This window comes from Oncorhynchus keta, chromosome 6, assembly GCF_023373465.1.
Source record: "Oncorhynchus keta strain PuntledgeMale-10-30-2019 chromosome 6, Oket_V2, whole genome shotgun sequence".
Taxonomy (NCBI): domain Eukaryota; kingdom Metazoa; phylum Chordata; class Actinopteri; order Salmoniformes; family Salmonidae; genus Oncorhynchus; species Oncorhynchus keta.
In genome coordinates, this window is record NC_068426.1 from 42,090,524 (window position 1) to 42,108,913 (window position 18,390).

Here is an 18,390-nt window from a genome sequence, read left to right on the forward strand (position 1 = left end):
TGGATTAAATATGAGCAGTGGCTGTAGCACTATGTGAAATTATTCCCAATCCTCCCAATACTGGTTCTGGGGACCGAAAGGGGTGCACATTTTTGTTTTTTGCCCTAGCACTAACACACCTGATTCAAATAATCAAAGGACTGATGGGTTGATTAGTTCAAATGTGGTAGTGCTAGGGTAAAAACAAAAATATGCACTCCTTTTGGTCCTCAGGACTAAGATTGGGATGCTCTGTGTAACATATCAATAAAGTGACCAACCGTTGAGTTGACTACCCTCCTAGAAACAGATAGCTGCATCAACATGATCAACATTCCACTTTCTCTTCCTTTTTTTCTCACTTTCCAACTAAACTTTCCCTGGGCAAAGTTGGTCATTTTACTCACCACTGTACAAAGTACACTAAGTTCTCTACATCACATTCAAATCAAGCTTTATTTATATAGCACAATTCAGACATAGATGCAATGCGCTTCACTGGGGGAAAAAAAAAACATTAAAAACTATATAAATGAAAACAGAAATATCTACCACACAACAAACATCAGAGGATAAAAAAAAAACTAAAGAATAACAATAAAAACTGAAGGACTACAAACCACCCCAAGGAAAAGCAGAGCTAAAAAGGTGTGTTTTAAGATCTCTTTTAAATATGTCCACTGTTTCGACCCCCGTCAGGTTCTCTGTCAGGCTCTTCCAGGGGCTGGGAGTATAGTAACTAAAGGCTACCTCTCAATGCCTCTTGGTCCTAGGCTTTGGGCTATTGTGGTTGACACTATCAAACAAAACTAGCGTGCAGCCAATGAAACATTTTTATGAAATTGCATTGCCTAATCAGCGGAGCTTACAGCTACAGTGAAGAAACTGACAGAGGCATTGGCTTTGCTGTATGTTGAGGCACCCATAGAGAAGGAACTACAACTAGAGGCCAGTTATTCTGTCAGTGAGCAGAGCTCTAGCCTGTCCTGACAGGCCTGTCTCTGCTCAGGAACTCATTGTTCTGTTTTTCCTCTCTGTGATTTCACCATAGCCTCAGCAAATGCATTCCACACACACAGTGTACACACCCACACACATACATGCATCAACACTCACCATAGCCTCGAGACATACATTCCCTAAAGTCAGAGGGCAGACCTGCTTCCTGTGACATGTTACACACTCACTCACACTATGAATATTTCTGCTGCAATTAAGATTGACTCCACACATTGAAGGACGAGGTACTATAACAACAAAGGTATGCTTAGATTTCTGAGAAAAGCTCGAGTCAGGTCAATGTCAACCTCTTCACTTTGAGGTCCAAGATTCCACCCCATGCTTCTCCCAAATGACTAGTATTGGTATTCTAATTCCTAATTATATGGCTTCTCCCTTGGCCCCTCGGGATAGCCGTGGGTGGATAAAGGATGATCCCGATCACTAAACACTGACAGAAGGGAATGCAGATCCAGTCAGATCAATTATTCAGAACAAGAAGATAAGGGCATTCTCACACACTGACTTTTTCATGCTAGACATGCTGCTTTGTGAGTTAATTTATTTTGGCACTAAACCAAGATCATGTAGGCTAGCCTGGTTTGTTAGGCCCACCGGGGTTGACAGACAGAGACCTCGTACAGAATTGTACTTTATAAGGCTTATAATATAAAATACGTATACAATACTTAGTTTGTAAAATATCCAGTATAAATTTTCAGTATATATCTGTCAACAATTATATAGGCCTATAGTATTTGGTCAGAGTATTGTTATATAAATGGTTTAATTGTATTGCTCCTTCTACCTCTGAGCAGCCCAAAAGTCTTCACAGATCGTAGCCACAGGGGGCACTTTCCACTGAAATTGAAACCCACCCGCTTGCTGACCAAATTACGTAGCTAACTCCAGGCGCAAGGAGGCGCTGCTGTCCATGTCGAGGACACACGGTTCACGGTAGTGCTGTGTCGGTCTCAGCTCCTCGCTCAGTGAAAATTGCTGGGAGACCGAGAAGAAACAGTTTAATACATCGTTTCATGTACATGTGTGTGCCACAAATCTGGTCTCGTACCTCCAGCGAATTCATCTCACGGACACGTGTGAAACGACAATGCGGAGATAATTGAGGGAGACACGGCGCGACATTTTCTTGTTGTTGTTTTTTTTTATTGCGAGTTGAAATCACTGCTGGCGACGAAATGTCGGGGAAAATAGAGAGCAAGCAAGGTAAGCAGTCCAGCCGACTGGCGCCTCATACCACCGCTCTATCCTGGGGACGGGGATATCACACACATTGGGGACGGGTAGGCCCGGCTTTTCGGGGTCTCGTTGCGTCCGGGACTCTTCACATATTTTCCATAGGACACGTTTTCTTACCCGGTAGAGTAAACGGGTTTTCCACACCGTGGCTGTGTCGGGGTAACGGTGTAGAAATGTTCGCCAGTTTAGCGTATGTTGACCAACAACATTATAGCTAACTAACGTTGGCACTTTTCCTTAGCTTGTAAGATAGTAACGTTACTAACGTTCAAATGGTGCTAGTACTCGGAAGAAATAACTAAGTATTAGCTCGCTCAACTTCATCTAGATACCAGATTTTCTGGTTAATTTTAGCTTAACCAGCTGTGCTGGCTACGTTTTTAAACCGGTGGGGCAACGCCACACAGCAAACAAGCATATCTTCTGTGCTAGACAACTTATTTGCTGGCTAAGTAACTCAATTTGACCTCCAGCTTTAACTGGGGTTGCAATCACACCGGACTAATGTATCACACCCGCCCTCCCGGTGTTGTCAAATTGACTTTCCATTGTGCACGTGGCATATCTGCTTTGCAATAACATGTGTTGCAGCACTGTCTGACACAATATTTACAGTGTCCACGCTGTGATGCAAAAGTGCACTATGTGTAATACAAAGTGAAGGCATCCTTATCTAGGAATATGGCGTTCGGTACAATGGGAGGCCTCCGCTAGTAGCCCACCCCTCCAGCTGTCTCTCTGTTTCGCCTCTTGACCCCCGCGGTGATTCCTGCAGCTCACGGTTACACATTGGGCAGTGGTGGGAGTGTGTTGTCCACAGAGAGACGTGCCACCAAACAGATGTAAAGTTTCCGACTGTATGTCTATTAGTTCTTATGGCAGTAGCAGAGCCATTGGATTGTTGCAACCTGGTCTAAGATAATTTCGTATTATTCTGTACGTAAATCCAAGACAGAATTTAGTATGTTATGTTTGGTATGGTTACTTAAGGCTGGGTGGGTGTATAACACAAACATCTAACAACCCAAAGGCAGCAGTTCAAATCTCATTATGAACAGCTTTAGATTTTTAGCCCCTAACTTCATAGTACTTTTTTAGCAACTACTTAGCATGTTAGCTAACTTTATAAACTCCTAAACTTAACCCCTAGCCTCGCTAATGTCAGCAAGCTAGCTAACAGTGGCCACCTAGCTATAATTCGTGACATTTACATATAGCAAATTCGTAACATCTAGTATGTTGTGCAAATTCGTAACTTGCAAATTGTAATTTGTAACATATCATACGAAATGGGTGATGGACATCCAAAAAATAACATACCGTTCAATGAAAAAACATCATACTAAATGGAGCCTCACAGATTTACGTACAGAATAATACTAAATGCTCTGAGACCAGGTTGATTGTCTGAGCTGCCCTAGATTTGTGCATATGTATGACAGAGTGATATGACATTAAAGGCTGCATTTTGTCCACACATAAATATTCACACAATCCTGTCTCTGAGCTCTACAGACAATTCCTTTGACCTCATGGTTGGTTTTTGTGCTGATGTGCACTGTCAACCTTATATAGACAGGTGTGTGCCTTTCCAAATCATGTCCAATCAATTACATTTATCACTGGTGGACTCCCAAGTTTTAGAAACATCAAGGATGATCAATGGAAACAGGATGCACCTAAGCTCAGTTTTGAGTGTCATAGTAAAGGGTCTGAATACTTATGTAAATAAGGTATTTCAGTTTTTATTTATAATACATTTGCAAAAGATTCTAAACACCTGTTTTCACTTTGGTATTGTGTTTAGATTGATGAGAAAAAAAAACTATTTAATACACTTTAGAATAAGGTTGGAAAAATGTGGGAAGAGTCAAGGGGTCAGAATACTTTCCGAATATAGTAAATGTTTTCTGCGCTTATGAGAATGACTTTATGCCATGTGTGGCTGCCTGGCTGGTCCCTTGGGGTTTGTCCGTCCGCCTGCGCGTGTTTACCAGGTCACCTGTTCAGTCTGCTGTCTTTGCCGCTCTGTTCTATATGTGTCCATCAATTCCAGATCTGTCCCTCCAGGGCAGGGCAAACAGACACACTATGTTGGATGCAAGTAAGCTGGAAAGAGGGACTAGGCCCGGCCTGGGCGCCATGGAAACAAACTAAGCTGAGGCACACCAGTGGCACAAGGGCTGGATGTGTAGCTACTGTAGGAGAGCTGGAGAAAAGCACATGTTTTGTTCCCCCAGAGAGGGAGGGAATGAAGGAAAGATAAAAGGGTGTCTGTGTGGGCTGTAAGAGGAATCTTCAGAGAACTTGGTCTTATGGTCGGGTAGAGAGAATTTGTCCAATTCCTTGATACCGGGCAATACTTGAACTAAAGGGGGAGAGTGTATGTACAGTGCATTTGGAAAGTATTCAGACCCCTTGACATTTTCCACATTTTGTTACGTTACAGCCTTATTCTAAAATGTATTACATAATATTTTTAATTAATCGGCCATTACGATTAATCGGTCGACTTCTAATAGAGATAGCCGATGTAAGCGGGCAGTGGTGGTATGTCATATCACTGCTAGTAATAGTGTCCGTGTAGAAACACAGGCTTTATAATTAGCTCAGTGACTTCTGTCTGACCGGACAGAGCCAATGGAGCAGCCGGCCACAGTGTAACTGATCCATCCATTTCCTTATTTTAGCCTCTCTGCCTGCCCTACCCCTAGCTGTGTGTGCATGCGTGCACACGCCTTACAGACCAGACCACAAGTCTTCTGGATGAGCAGGCGGCACAGCGATACTGGCGGCATAAAAAAATATATTTTGCCTCTGCTGCACTGTATAGACTAGAGATAATCTCCCTTCTCCAGTGTGCTACAAACAAACAATACCAAGTAGCTTTTATTATGACAACAGGTTGTCTCACAGGGTTCATGTAGGTGTTGGTGACTGAAAGAGTGCTCAGCTATAAGCCGTGGTGCTGCAATTTTGAGTATTTTAGCGGTCCCTTGGAATGAGAGACTTTCACTTACTCTGTAGACCTTAGATGTGCTTTAATTGTGTTTGGGAGCACACAAGTGTGAGGGGGAGCCAGAGAGGGCGGAAACCGACTGGAGACTTGGTTGGAATGGAGTTACTGACGGAGTACTGTCCTATCTGGAGGAACCAAGGATGGGATAAACAAATAGATGGAGGAGAGCAACTGACGGAGTACTGTTCTTCCAACAGAAGATTTTCATGGTCAGAGTGCTTTACAGAGGACACTGTTGGCATCAGTTGGGGAGCCCAGTAAAAATTGTGCTAGGAGTTGCAACCCTGTACTCTTTTATGAAACCCCTCTTGTACAGATCCATTTAGCACTGAAGCGATTCTCTCAGGGGTTGTGCAGCATCCACCCCGGTTCCAATGAATTCCTGGTTATCTGTGGTGTTCGGTCATTTGATGCAGTAGGACCCAAGCGATTTGATCCCTGTATTTACATCATGGGTCTGACCTCCCACCCCTTAGATCTAAATGCCAATCAATATTCAATGAATCCTTCTCTGGATGTCACTGATACAGACAGCCAAGGACTTGCTTCCCTTGATGACAGGCCTGGACTTGTTTACTAAGAACCTCTGCTAAAGGAGACTGGAGTATGTTACTCCTGAAGCCCATTTCTCAATACTTATACAGGATTCTTCTTCAACCTCTCGTGATTCAGGGAAAGTTTTGAGCCAGCTCATCGTTAAGGATATTCTATTCCTATGATCTTTCTACCCATGTTTTGTGGTCTAAGGACGGCAGTTTAGTGAGTGACTAACATGGACACATGTAGACTCTGAATTGGCCAATCTTCTGTCTACGTCGAGTTCATCACACTTACAGCAGAAGCTTGACTGTCAACAACAGTTGTGAAATGACTTCTACTCTGTGAATTTGTCGGTGATCATCATCTAGGTAGCCTAGCTTACATTCCCCTGAGCTGACTGTAAACAGTTGTTGGACAGTAACTCAAGGTTGTGTCAAATTGGACAACCTGGACCAAGTGTCTGAATGGAGGACTGCAGGACTCCTAGATAGGAAACACAAGCTGGAGGAGCCAAGGCTCTTCTGAAGATGCAGAATCTTTACATGGAGATCTAGATGAGGAACAATCAGGTGGTTTAAACCAACACACACCTGGTCACATCAACAGTAATTGCACAACTATGGGGATGTATGGTGATCCCCAAACACTGATCATGTTTCATATTGAAGCATTTCTATTTACAGTGGTTGTTGGTTGAACAGTTTTATTTTACTTGATTTGTTGATTAGATGAAGACCAATGGAAGTATTTGTTAGTTTGTTTCACTCTTGCACCTCAGTAGGCCTATTTTTTTTTATTGCGCTAAATGCCTCCATGCTTGAATATATTCTTCTTTTGGGATGGATGGAAAAACCTTATTTTCTTCTCAAAGTCAAGCCATTCAAAGCCATCCTGTTTTTAGAGCTTTTATGTAAAGAAAAATAGAAGTGCTGGCTGGAATGCAGCACCGGGGACATTCCTCCCTGGGCTTTTTGTGTATTGCGGCATTTGTAAAGGTGCTCATTTGCTGTACTGCAGTTTAGGGTGGACCCAGCCAGCCAGAGGAGTACACTAGCAACAGCTCTCCACAGCCTGGCCTGTGCAGAGCAGACTGCATGGGCCTGGGCTCTCAACCCCGAGTCGTCTCATTGTTTCATCCATCTCGTTTCATCCACCAGCTTCAGATAGATTTAAAACAGTATTAGCCTCAATGAGGAAATGTGTTTGCACATTGTTATTATAAATGACCAACTGAAAAGATGGCGCTGAAGAACATGGCTGACGTTTTCTCCCAAACAATTGTTACATATTTTTTTTTTTTTGCCTTTTGTGTAACTTATTTTTTAACTTATTGTGTACATAATGTTGATGCTACCGTATCTTATCACCCAAAATAACTTCTGGACATCAGAAAAGAGATTACTCACCGCGGACTGGAAAAACTTTTCCTTGAACGAGTTTGATGAGAAGGATATCCTGCTTTCATTGGAACAGGCCCAGATCCACCACCTATGTGTGAAGAAAAGACGCCGGGAAAGTGGTTGCAGATCAGGGATCCTTCTGAGAACCCGGAGGCGAGCGAGCAAACTCCCAATGCCTTCCGTTCTCTTACGTGCAATCATTGGAAAATAAAATTTAAGACCTACTATTAAGATTATCCTACTAACGGGACATTAAAAACTGTAAAATCTTATGTTTTACTGAGATGTGGCTGAACGAAGAAACTAACAATATCGAGCTGCCGGGATTTTCCATGCACCGGCAGAACAAAGACACTACCTCTGGTAAGACAAGGGGTGTGTGTGTGTGTGTGTGTCTTTTGTCATTAACAGCTGGTGCGCGATGTCTAATATTAAGGTCTCGAGGTGTTGCTCGCCTGAGGTAGTGTAACTTATAATACGCTGTAGACCACACTATCTACCAAGAGAGTTCTCATCTGTATTATTCATAGCCATCTATTTACCACCACCAAGTGAAGCTGGCACTAAGACCGCTCTCATCCAATTCTATAAGGTCATAGGCAAAGAAGAAAATGCTCATCCAGAAGTGGTGCTCCTAGTGGCCTGGGAATTTAATGCAGTCAAACTTAAATCAGTTTTACCAAATTAACAGCCTGTCACATGTGCAACCAGAAAAAAATAAATCCTGGACCACACCTACTCCACACACGGAGATGCATACAAAGCTCTCCCCCGCCCTCCATTTGGCAAATCTGACCATAATTCTATCCTCCAGATTCTCACTTGCAAGCAAAAACTGAAGCAGGAAGTACCAGTGACTCGCTCAATACCGAAGTGATCAGATGCTACTCTACTGGACTGTTTTGCTAGCACAGACTGGAATATGTTCCGGGGTTCATCCAATGGCATTGCGGAATACGCCACCTCAGTCATCGCCTTCATCAATAAGTGCATCGATGATGACGTCCCCACAGTGACTGTACGTACATATCCCAACCAGAAGCCATGGATTACAGGCAACATCCACATCGAGCGAAAGGCTAGAGCTGGCCGCTTTCAAGGAGTGGAAGACTAATCCGGACACTTATAAGAAATCCCGCTATGTCCTCAGACGAACCATCAAACAAGCAAAGAGTCAATACAGGATTAAGATTGAATCCTACTACACCGGCTCTGACGCTCGTAGGATGTGGCAGGGCTTGAAAACTATTAGACTACAAAGGGAAACCCAGCCGCGAGCTGCCCAGTGACGCGAGCCAACCAGACGAGCTAAATGCTTTTTATGCTTGCTTCGAGGCAAGCAACACTGAAGCATGCACGAAAGCGCCAGCTGTTTTGGATGACTGTGATAATGCTCTCTGTAGTTGATGTGAACAAGACCTTTAAACAGGTCAGCATTCACAAAGACGCTGGGCCAGACGGATTACCAGGACGTGTCCTCAAAGCATGCGCTTCACTGGCATTTTAAACCTCTCCCTGTCCGGGTCTGTAATACCTACATGTTTCAAGCAGACCACCATAGTCCCTGTGCCCAATGGAAGCGAAGGTAACCTGCCTAAATGATTACCGCCCCGTGACACTTACGTCGGTAGCCATGAAGTGCTTTGAAAGGCTGGTCATGGCTCACATCAACCGCATCCTCCCGGACACCCTAGACCCACTCCAACTTGCATACCGCCCCAACAGATCCACAGATGAGGCAATTTCCCACCTGGACAAAAGGAACATCTATGTGAGAATGCTGTTCATTGACTACTGAGCTAAAGACTCTGGGACTAAACACCTCCCTCTGCAACTGGATCCTGGACTTCCTGACAGACCGCCCCCAGGTGGTAAAAGTAGGCAACAACACGTCTGCCACACTGATCCTTAACACTGGGGCCCCACAGGGGTGTGTACTTTGTCCCCTCCTGTATTCCCTGTTCACCCACGACTGCCAAACGACGTCTCCAACACCATCTTTAAGTTTGACGACACAACAGTGGTAGGCCTGATCACCGACAACGATGAGACGGCCTATAGGGAGGTGGTCAGAGAATTGCCAGTGTGGTGCCAGGACAACAACCTCTCCCTCAATTTGAGCAAGACAAAAGGAGCTGATCATGGACCACAGGAAAAGGCGGGCCAAGCAGGCCCCCATTAACATCGACAGGGCTGTAGTGGAGTGGGTTGAGAGTTTCAAATTCCTTGGTGTCCACATCACCAACGAACTATCATGGTCCAAACACACCAAGACAGTTGTGAAGAGGGCACGAGACTCAGGAGACTGAAAAGATTTGACATGGGTCCCCAGATCATCAGTTCTACAGCTTCACCATCAAGAGTATCCTGACCGGTTGCATCACCGCCTGGTATGGCAACTGCTCGACACTACAGAGGGTAGTGCAAATGGCCTAGTACATCACTGTGGCCAAGCTTCCTGCCGTCCAGGACCTATATAATAGGCGGTGTTATAGACTGTTTCTCTGCTACCACCCGGCAAGCTGTACTGGAGCGCCAAGTCCAGGACCAAAAGGCTCCTCAACAACTACCCCCAAGCCATTAGATTTCTGAACAATTCATAAAAATCGCCACCGGACAATTTACATTGACCACCCCCTCTCTTGTATACTGCTAGTACTCGCTGTTTGTTTGTTACCTATGCATAGTCACTTCGCCCCCACCTACATGTAGAAATTATCTCAACTAGCCTGTACCCCTGCACACTGACTCGGTACCGGTGCCCCCAGTATATAGCCTTGTTATTCTTATTGTGTTACTTTCTATTATTACTTTTTATTTTAGCCTACTTGGTAAATATTTTCTTCTTCTTGAACTGCACTGTTGGTTAAGGGCTTGTAAGTAAGCATTTCACAGTAAAGTCTACACTTGTTTGATTTGAAAATGTGCTGTATATCTAATTTCTTATCTTTAGTTAATCTCTCCTCGTTTGTCCTTCAAGCATCCACGTGGGTTTGTATCATCCTGATATCCAATAAGGAGGGGACTTGCAGCGCATGGAGCGTCTCAAATAGAACCAAGTTCTATTTTAGCTCTTGACTACTGTTCGTGCAATGTGGCCGGTGAGGTTTGCATGTTAAGGCTTTAACTTTGGTCAGGCTTTTCTCAATTGTAGAAAATAATTGAAAAAACATTGATTCCACTCATTCTAGGTCAGTTTTGTTTCAAACTAGTCCGTGGCTTTGATTGTCTGTGCCATGTGAAAAGTAGCAGCAACATTTACTTGCGATATTTAGCATTAGCCTCATTAGCCCTGTTCATTTGTAACTTCGTAATAACTGCCTCTTTGGCTCAGCCAGTTAGCAGTGTGTGAACCGAGATACCCTGGTGTGCTGCTAGCTTCGCATAGAGAGAGAGGCTCCATAATTGAGGTGGTTGAGACCATCATTGTGTAATTACACAGCGCAGAAAGGGGTAATGCCTTGTTTTTGTGTGTGTTAGAGGTCGACCGATTATGATTTTTCGATTCCGATTATTGGAGGACCAAAAAAAGCAGATACCGATTAATCGGCCTATTAAAAAATATATATATTTTTTTTTTTCATTAATTTTTTTTGACAATTTAAAACAATACTGAATGAAGACTTATTTTAACTTAAAATAATACATCAAAATCAATTTAGCCTCAAATAAATGATGAAACATGTTCAATTTGGTTTAAATAGTGCAAAAACAAAGTGTTGGAGAAGAAAGCTAACGTTTAAGTTCCTTGCTCAGAACATATGAAAGCTGGTGGTTCCTTTTAACATGAGACTTCCATATTCCAAGAAGGAATTTTAGTTTGTAGTTATTATAGGACTATTTCTCTATACCATTTGTATTTCATTAACCTTTGACTATTGGATGTTCTTATAGGCACTTTAGTATTGCCAGTGTAACAGTATAGCTTCCATCCCTCTCCTCGCCGCTACCCGGGCTCGAACCAGGAACACATCGACAACAGCCACCCTCGAAGCAGCGTTACCCATGCAGATCAAGGGGAACAACTACTCCAAGTCTCAGAGCGAGTGACGTTTGAAACGCTAACTAGCTAACCATTTCACATCGGTTACACCAGCCTAATCTCGGGAGTTGATAGGCTTGAAGTCATAAACAGCGCAATGCTTGAAGCACTGCGAAGAGCTGCTGGCAAAACGCACGAAAGTGCTGTTTGAATGAATGCTTACGAGCCTGCTGGTGCCTACCACCGCTCAGTCAGACTGCTCTATCAAATATCAAATCATAGACTTAGTTATAACATAACAACACACAGAAATATGAGCCTTAGGTCATTAATATGGTCAAATACGGAAACTATCATTTCGAAAACAAAATGTTTATTCTTTCAGTGAAATACGGAACCGTTCCGTATTTTATCTAACGGGTGGCATCTCTAAGTCTAACTAGGCAAGTCAGTTAAGAACACATTCTTATTTTTAATGGCGGCCTAGGAACGGTGGGTTAATAACTGCCTTGTTCAGGGGCAGAATGACAGATTTTCACCTTGTCAGCTCAGGGATTCAATCTTGCAACCTTACGGTTAACTGGTACAACGCTCTAACCACCTGCCTCATGAGGAGCCTGCCTGTTACGCGAATGCAGTAAGAACCCAAGGTAAGTTGCTAGCTAGCATTACACTTATCTTATAAAAAACAATCAATCAATCATAATCACTAGTTAACTACACATGGTTGATGATATTACTAGTTTATCTAATGTGTCTAATAATTGATGCGGTGCGCATTCGTGAAAAAGGACTGTCGTTGCTCCAACGTGTACCTAACCATAAACATCAATGCCTTTCTTAAAATCAATACACAGAAGTATATATTTTTAAACCTGCATATATTAGCTAAAAGAAATACAGGTTAGCAGGCAATATTAACCAGGTCAAATTGTGTCACTTCTCTTGCGTTCATTGCACGCCGAGTCAGGGAATATGCACAGTTTGGGCCGCCTGGCTCATTGCGAACTAATTTGCCAGATTTTTACGTAATTATGACATAACATTGAAGGTTGTGCAATGTAACAGCAATTTTTAAATAATTGGCATCCAAAAATACCGATTTCCGATTGTTATGAAAACTTGAAATCAGTCCTAATTAATCGGCCATTCCGATTAATCTGTTGACCTCTAGTGTGTGTGTGTGAGTCCACCGTGGCCTGTTAAGTCACTTCAGCTGTGTGTGAGTAATAGACTCTGTGTCCGACAAGCAGCAGACTGGTGGGAGATCTAAAGACCAGCTAGCTATAGTAGTTAGCCACTGCAACCACAGCTGAGCCACGCGGTCCCTGCTTAAAAATGTCATGCTGATATGTCATGTCCACTTATTTGCTTCGTGCCGTGACAGAACCAACTCTTGACCTTCTCCAACACAAATGCACACTCTGGATATTGGGTAATCAATAATATACTTAATATGGGTCCATCACAGAAACACACACTGTCTGCAGCAGTTTGTATATGTAATATGGACTCAACCTCTGCTGTATTGTGTAATATTATGTTTCTGTAGCCTCGGCAGAGCAGGGCAGCATAAATGGCAGCAGCCCAGGCTGACTAGGGGATGGGACGAGGCATGTGGGGAATGTGGACCTCCAGGGCTCCCTTTTTAGGTGTGTGAGAGAGAGAGCGCGCGCTGGGAAACGGACGGGGCAGGGCTGTATCAAAAGACAGAATGGGGGGTATTTGAAAGAAGGGGGATATTCCTTCACTCCATGGCAGCTGAGTATATCACATGACCATTTTCCCATTTCTGAACCCAGTTGAAATAGGAAGCAGAGAGGGGGGTGTGATACCTCATTCCCTCTTCCCAACCCCATGGCAGGGTTTTCCCTCTCACCAATCCCTTAGACATCTGACTCAAAACTGTGATCCGAACCATGAGTTTTGTGATCTGTTGCACCACTAATAGTTACATATCTGGATATTATTTTGACAATATCGCAATACTTCTGCGTATTGGCACCAAAGCATCGTGGCGGCAGGTTAGCCTAGTGGTTAGAGCGTTGGACTAGTAACCGGAAGGTTGCAAGTTCAAACCCCGAGCTGACGAGGTACAAATCTGTCGTTCTGCCCCTGAACAAGGCAGTTAACCCACTGTTCCTAAGCCGTCATTGAAAATAAGAATTTGTTTTAACTGACTTGCCTAGTTAAATAAAGTAATAATAGTATCGTGAGGTCCATGGCAATTCCCAGCCCTGCTATCCAAACCGTATCTTTCCTCATGATTCGCCCAGTTGCATTCGATTTAATGCTATTGCCCCCCCCCCCTCCAATAGAATGAAATTGGACAAATCATGGTGAAATATACAGTCGTTGAAAGCCTGGGCAGAGGTGAAGTGCATTGCAAGTGTTTTCTAATATTCCTTTCTGGTGGAGATTCAGCATGGAGCAGGTGTGTGTGGCGCGCTGTGATCAAGCAGTGATTGTCTAATGAGAAACGGTCTTACCATAGTGACGTCATGGGCTAAATAGAAGCAGTCTTCAGAACTGGATCATTTCTTTTTTTGCCTCCATAAAATTATAGAAAAGAAATGGTTTGTTCTATCATAAAGCTGTGATTGACAATAGCCTAGGCTTAGGCAATAGGCTTTCATTCTTGTTATTTTTGAAAGACCCAACTTTAGGACAGCACCTTCGTAGGCTAGAATATTTGGCAAATAAGCTATTGTTCATAACTTTTATGATATGTTATTGGACTTTCAACCTCGCTTGGAGGGATTTTCCCAGCCTGTATGCATAATTTCTTGACAAGTTGAATTCATGTTAAGCTTATTATTTTATTTTTCTATAGGCTATTGGTATTGTTTGCTCTCTCTCATTATTAGTCTCTTGACTACCTTACGTTTTTAGCCTATCCAAATAAAATCATGCATAAAACGACGAAGCGTAGCTTTCATATTTATATAGCCTATCGAATGTGGAGACATGGGGAATATAGGCAATGTCTTTTTTAAATGGCTAAACACAAGATATTTAAGTAGTATCTGTTTTTATTTAAAAAATGATCAGGTTTAGGCTATAGCCCATGCATCCGACAGAGAACAAGATTTTCTGACTGAACATTTTGTGCTGCTTTGGTCGAATTTTCCGCTCTGTCTGGCCTATATTCCTCTCTTGCATTCTGTATCACATGTTTATTGAAATAGGCTATAGCGAATAGTTAAATTACTCGGATTGTCACTTGCTGCCCTGTTGTGCGCTGCGAGACTCCATGCCAATCAAGTTCAAATAGGCTAAACTCCTCAAACTCAACTCTGTACCTCGAAGCCAGTTCCACTGCTTTTTGTCTTGTCATTGTCGCATCACAATGTCGTCACCATTGACGACGGCTGTCAATCATCATCGATAGGTGATGCTATTGTAATATTGCCCAAAACTTTCCCCCTCCTCTCCCCCTGCAACAGGCCGTCTGGAAGCCAGACCGAGGCAGGGACCTAACCTTGCAAGTCCTGCCCCACTCAGAGCCTTTCCCGTGTGTGAAATGTTTCCCGCCATCGTTCTCACCTAGTGCCAGCAATGAGAGATCATTTTCAGCACCGACACAGAGAGAGAGCTGAAGGAACAGGAGGATTGTGTGGCACACGAGGGAGAGGCAGAGTGAGAAAGAGGCTAGTGGTACTCTCTTCTCGCTAATGTGCTAAAAGCCATTTGCTCATAGTCATCAGTGCTTGCTCACTTCAGCACTGCTTAAGTGTAATTGGCTCTTCTGGGGACTTTGTGCTCAAGAGTGTCTGACTGAAGAGCTTTACAGTGGCTGGCGGCCTTTCTCTAGCCATCTATCTCTAGCTGGTCTGTCTACTCTGTTTGTGGAGCAGTTTCCAAAAATGTATTTTGGTTATTGAACCTTAGTAAGTGAAGTGGATTCACACCTGGTGTGTCTTGCTTGAGGGCACATAGATTGTTTTTTTTCCCACTTTGTCGGCTTAGGGATTTGAACTAGTGACCATTCGGTTACTGGCCCAATGCTCTAACGTCTAGGCTATCTGCCACCCCCCAGTACAGGACATTAGTGTACTCAACTCATGTGTTGTACTGTGCTGAACTATATTCCGCTCTACAGTAGAGTACTATACTCTACCTTTACTGTACTGTCCAAACTTGTGAAACGTAGACGTCCATGATTGGTTCGGTTTTGGTTTTGTCTGGACTAAATCTTAACCAATCATGGACATCTATGTTTAGGCCAAATGAAGACCGGTCCAGATGTCTGTGTACATTGAAATCAAGGCTGGTCCGGAACAGACCAAAAAACGACATGTTGACATTGAAATCAAGACCAGGGTGGCCTGACCAAATTTCGGCTACTTTTCAATGTGAGGATGGTGGTTACAGTAAATAGAAAGCGGGGGATTATGGGTAGGTATCAGTAAGAGCCAGGAGAGGTGACATTAATTGGAGAGAGAGGGAGAGGTTGTCCAGATGTGCTTTGATCAAATCAAATTTTATTGGTTACATACACATGGTTAGCAGCTGTTAATGCGAGTGTAGCTAAATGCTTGTGCTTCTAGTTCCGACTGTGCAGTAATATCTAACAAGTAATCTAACAATTTCACAACAGCTACCTTATACACACAAGTGTAAAGAAATGAATAAGAATATGTACATATAAATATATGGATGGCCGAACGGCATACGTAAGAGGCAGTAGATGGTATAGAGTTTTTCAGTCTCTCGGTCCCAGCTTTGATGCACCTGTACTGACCTCGCCTTCTGAATGATAGCGGGGTGAACAGGCAGTGGCTCGGGTGGTTGTTGTCCTTGATGATCTTTTTGGCCTTCTTGTGACACCGGGTGCTGTAGGTGTCCGGAGGGCAGGTACATTGCCCCCGGTGATGCGTTGTGCACACGTCACTACCCTCTGGAGAGCCTTACGGTTGTGGGCGGAGCAGTTGCCGTACCAGGCGGTGATACTGCCCGATAGGATGCTCTCGATTGTGCATCTGTAAAAGTGTGAGTTTTAGGTGACAAGCCACATTTCTTCAGCCTCCTGAGGTTGAAAAGATGCTGAGTTTTTCACCACGCTGTCTGTGTGACCATTTCAGTTTGTCCGTAATGTGTACACCGAGGAACTTAGCTTTCCACCTTCTCCACTACTCTCCCAGCGATGTGGATAGGGGGGTGTTCCCTCTGCTGTTTCCTGAAGTCCACAATCATCTCCTTTGTTTTCTTGACGTTAAGTGCGAGGTTATTTTCCTGACACCATACTCCGAGGGCCCTCACCTCCTTCCTGTAGGCAGTCTCGTCATTGTTGGTAATCAAACCTACCACAGTAGTGTCATCTGCAAACTTGATGATTGAGTTGGAGGCGTGCATGGCCACGCAGTCATGGGTGAACAGGGAGTACAGGAAAGGGCTGAGAACGCACCCTTGTGGGACCCCACAATGGGACCCCATCACCCAATTGAGGATCAGCGGGGTGGAGATGTTTCCTACCCTCACCACCTGGGGACGATTCTCTGTCGGCCTGTCAGAAAGTCCAGGACCCAGTTGCACGGGTGGGGCCGAGACCCAGGGTCTCGAGCTTAATGGAGAGTTTGGAGGGTACTATGGTGTTGAATGCTGAGCTGTAATCGATGAACAGCATTCTCACATGTCCAGATGGGTTAGGGCAGTGTGATTGCGTTGTCTGTGGACCTATTTGGGCAGTAAGCAATTGGAGTGGGTCTAGGGTGTCAGGTAGGGTGGAGGTGATATGATCTTTGACTAGTCTCTCAAAGCACTTCATGATGACTGAAGTGAGTGCTACAGGGCGATAGTCGTTTAGCTCTGTTTCCTTAGCTTTCTTGAGAACAGGAACAATGGTGGCCCTCTTGAATCATGTGGGAACAGCAGGCTGGGATAGGGATTGACTGAATATGTCTGTAAACACACCAGCCAGCTGGTCTGCGCATGCTCTCAGGACGCGGCTAGGGTTGCCGTCTGGGCCGGCAACGATAACACGTTTTAAATGTTTTACTCACGTTGGCTGCGGTGAAGGTGAAGGAGAGGATGCAGTAAAGGAGAGCCCGCAGGTTTTGGTAGCGGGCTGTGTCAGTGGCACTGTATTGTCCTCAAAGCTAGCAAATAAGTTGTTTAGTTGGTCTGGGAGCAAGACATCAGTATCCGTGACGGGGCTGGTTTTCTTTTTGTAGTCTGTGATTGACTGTAGACCCTGCCACATACGTCTCGTGTCTAAGCCGTTGAATTGCGACTCTACTTTGTCTCTATACTGACGCTTCGCTTGTTTGATTGCCTTGCGGAGGGAATAGCTACACTGTTTGTATTCGGTTATGTTTCCGGTCGCCTTGCCATGATTAAAAGCAGTGGTTCGCGCTTTCAGTTTTGCGCGAATGCTGCCATCAATCCACGGTTTCTGGTGAGGGAAGATTTTAAATATTCACCATGGGTACCACATCACCGATGCACCGATGGTTAGGGAATGTTTTAATCGTTGCTATGGGAACGACATCTTCAACGCACGTTCTAATGAACTCGCTCACCGAATACACGCGTATACATCAATGTTATTGTCCGATGCTTTCTGGAACATATCCCAGTCCACGTGATCGAAGCAGTCTTGAACCGTGGAATCAGATTTGTCGGACCAGCGTTGAACAGACCTGAGCACGGGCGTTTCCTGTTTTAGTTTCTGTCTATAGGCTGTCGTGGGCAGACTACAGAAAGCGAAAGAAACGGTTATCAGCTGAATATAACAATATGCCAGTGGCAAGGAGGACAGTATCAAGTGACCCAATTGTGGTTTGTGACTATGATTTCCGATTGGAGCCAATTCAATTATTATTAATATTTTTTTAAAACAACCTTATGGAACAATCCTTGGATTGGCTTTTCAGAATTCACCGATTTTTAAATTGGTCCAAAGGCATAGAGTAAATGACTTGGTAACAAGAAATGAATTTATTTCCATGACCGAATAAAAAAGGAAATTTTTCCCTGACCAATGTAGATGGTTTCAAATACTTGTAACTTAATTTACATATCACATTTCGAATTTGGAGTCTTTGTTCTGATGTCGAAATCTTGAGGGAATCTTATTGTAGCCAGAAAAGGATGTTCATAGGTGACCGACCGGCTCGATTCGGCCATATGTAGCAAATTTTGAAAGTATTTCTGCTTTGAAAGTTGAGAAATTTGTATCCTCCAATTTTGAGAAAATGGCCTTTGAATGT

At 43.8% G+C, this 18,390-nt stretch overlaps 1 protein-coding gene across 1 annotated transcript in view; it reads left to right on the forward strand.

The window, feature by feature from the left end:
• Positions 1-1,824: 1,824 nt before the first annotated feature.
• The window catches only part of LOC118385597 (rap guanine nucleotide exchange factor 1-like), a 100,039-nt gene continuing 83,473 nt past the window's right edge, over positions 1,825-18,390 (forward strand). Inside the window, exon 1 of the mRNA XM_052521649.1 lies at positions 1,825-2,205. Coding sequence (XP_052377609.1) covers positions 2,178-2,205 — 28 coding nt within the window. The 5' untranslated portion in view covers positions 1,825-2,177. The remainder of the gene's footprint in view (positions 2,206-18,390) is intronic.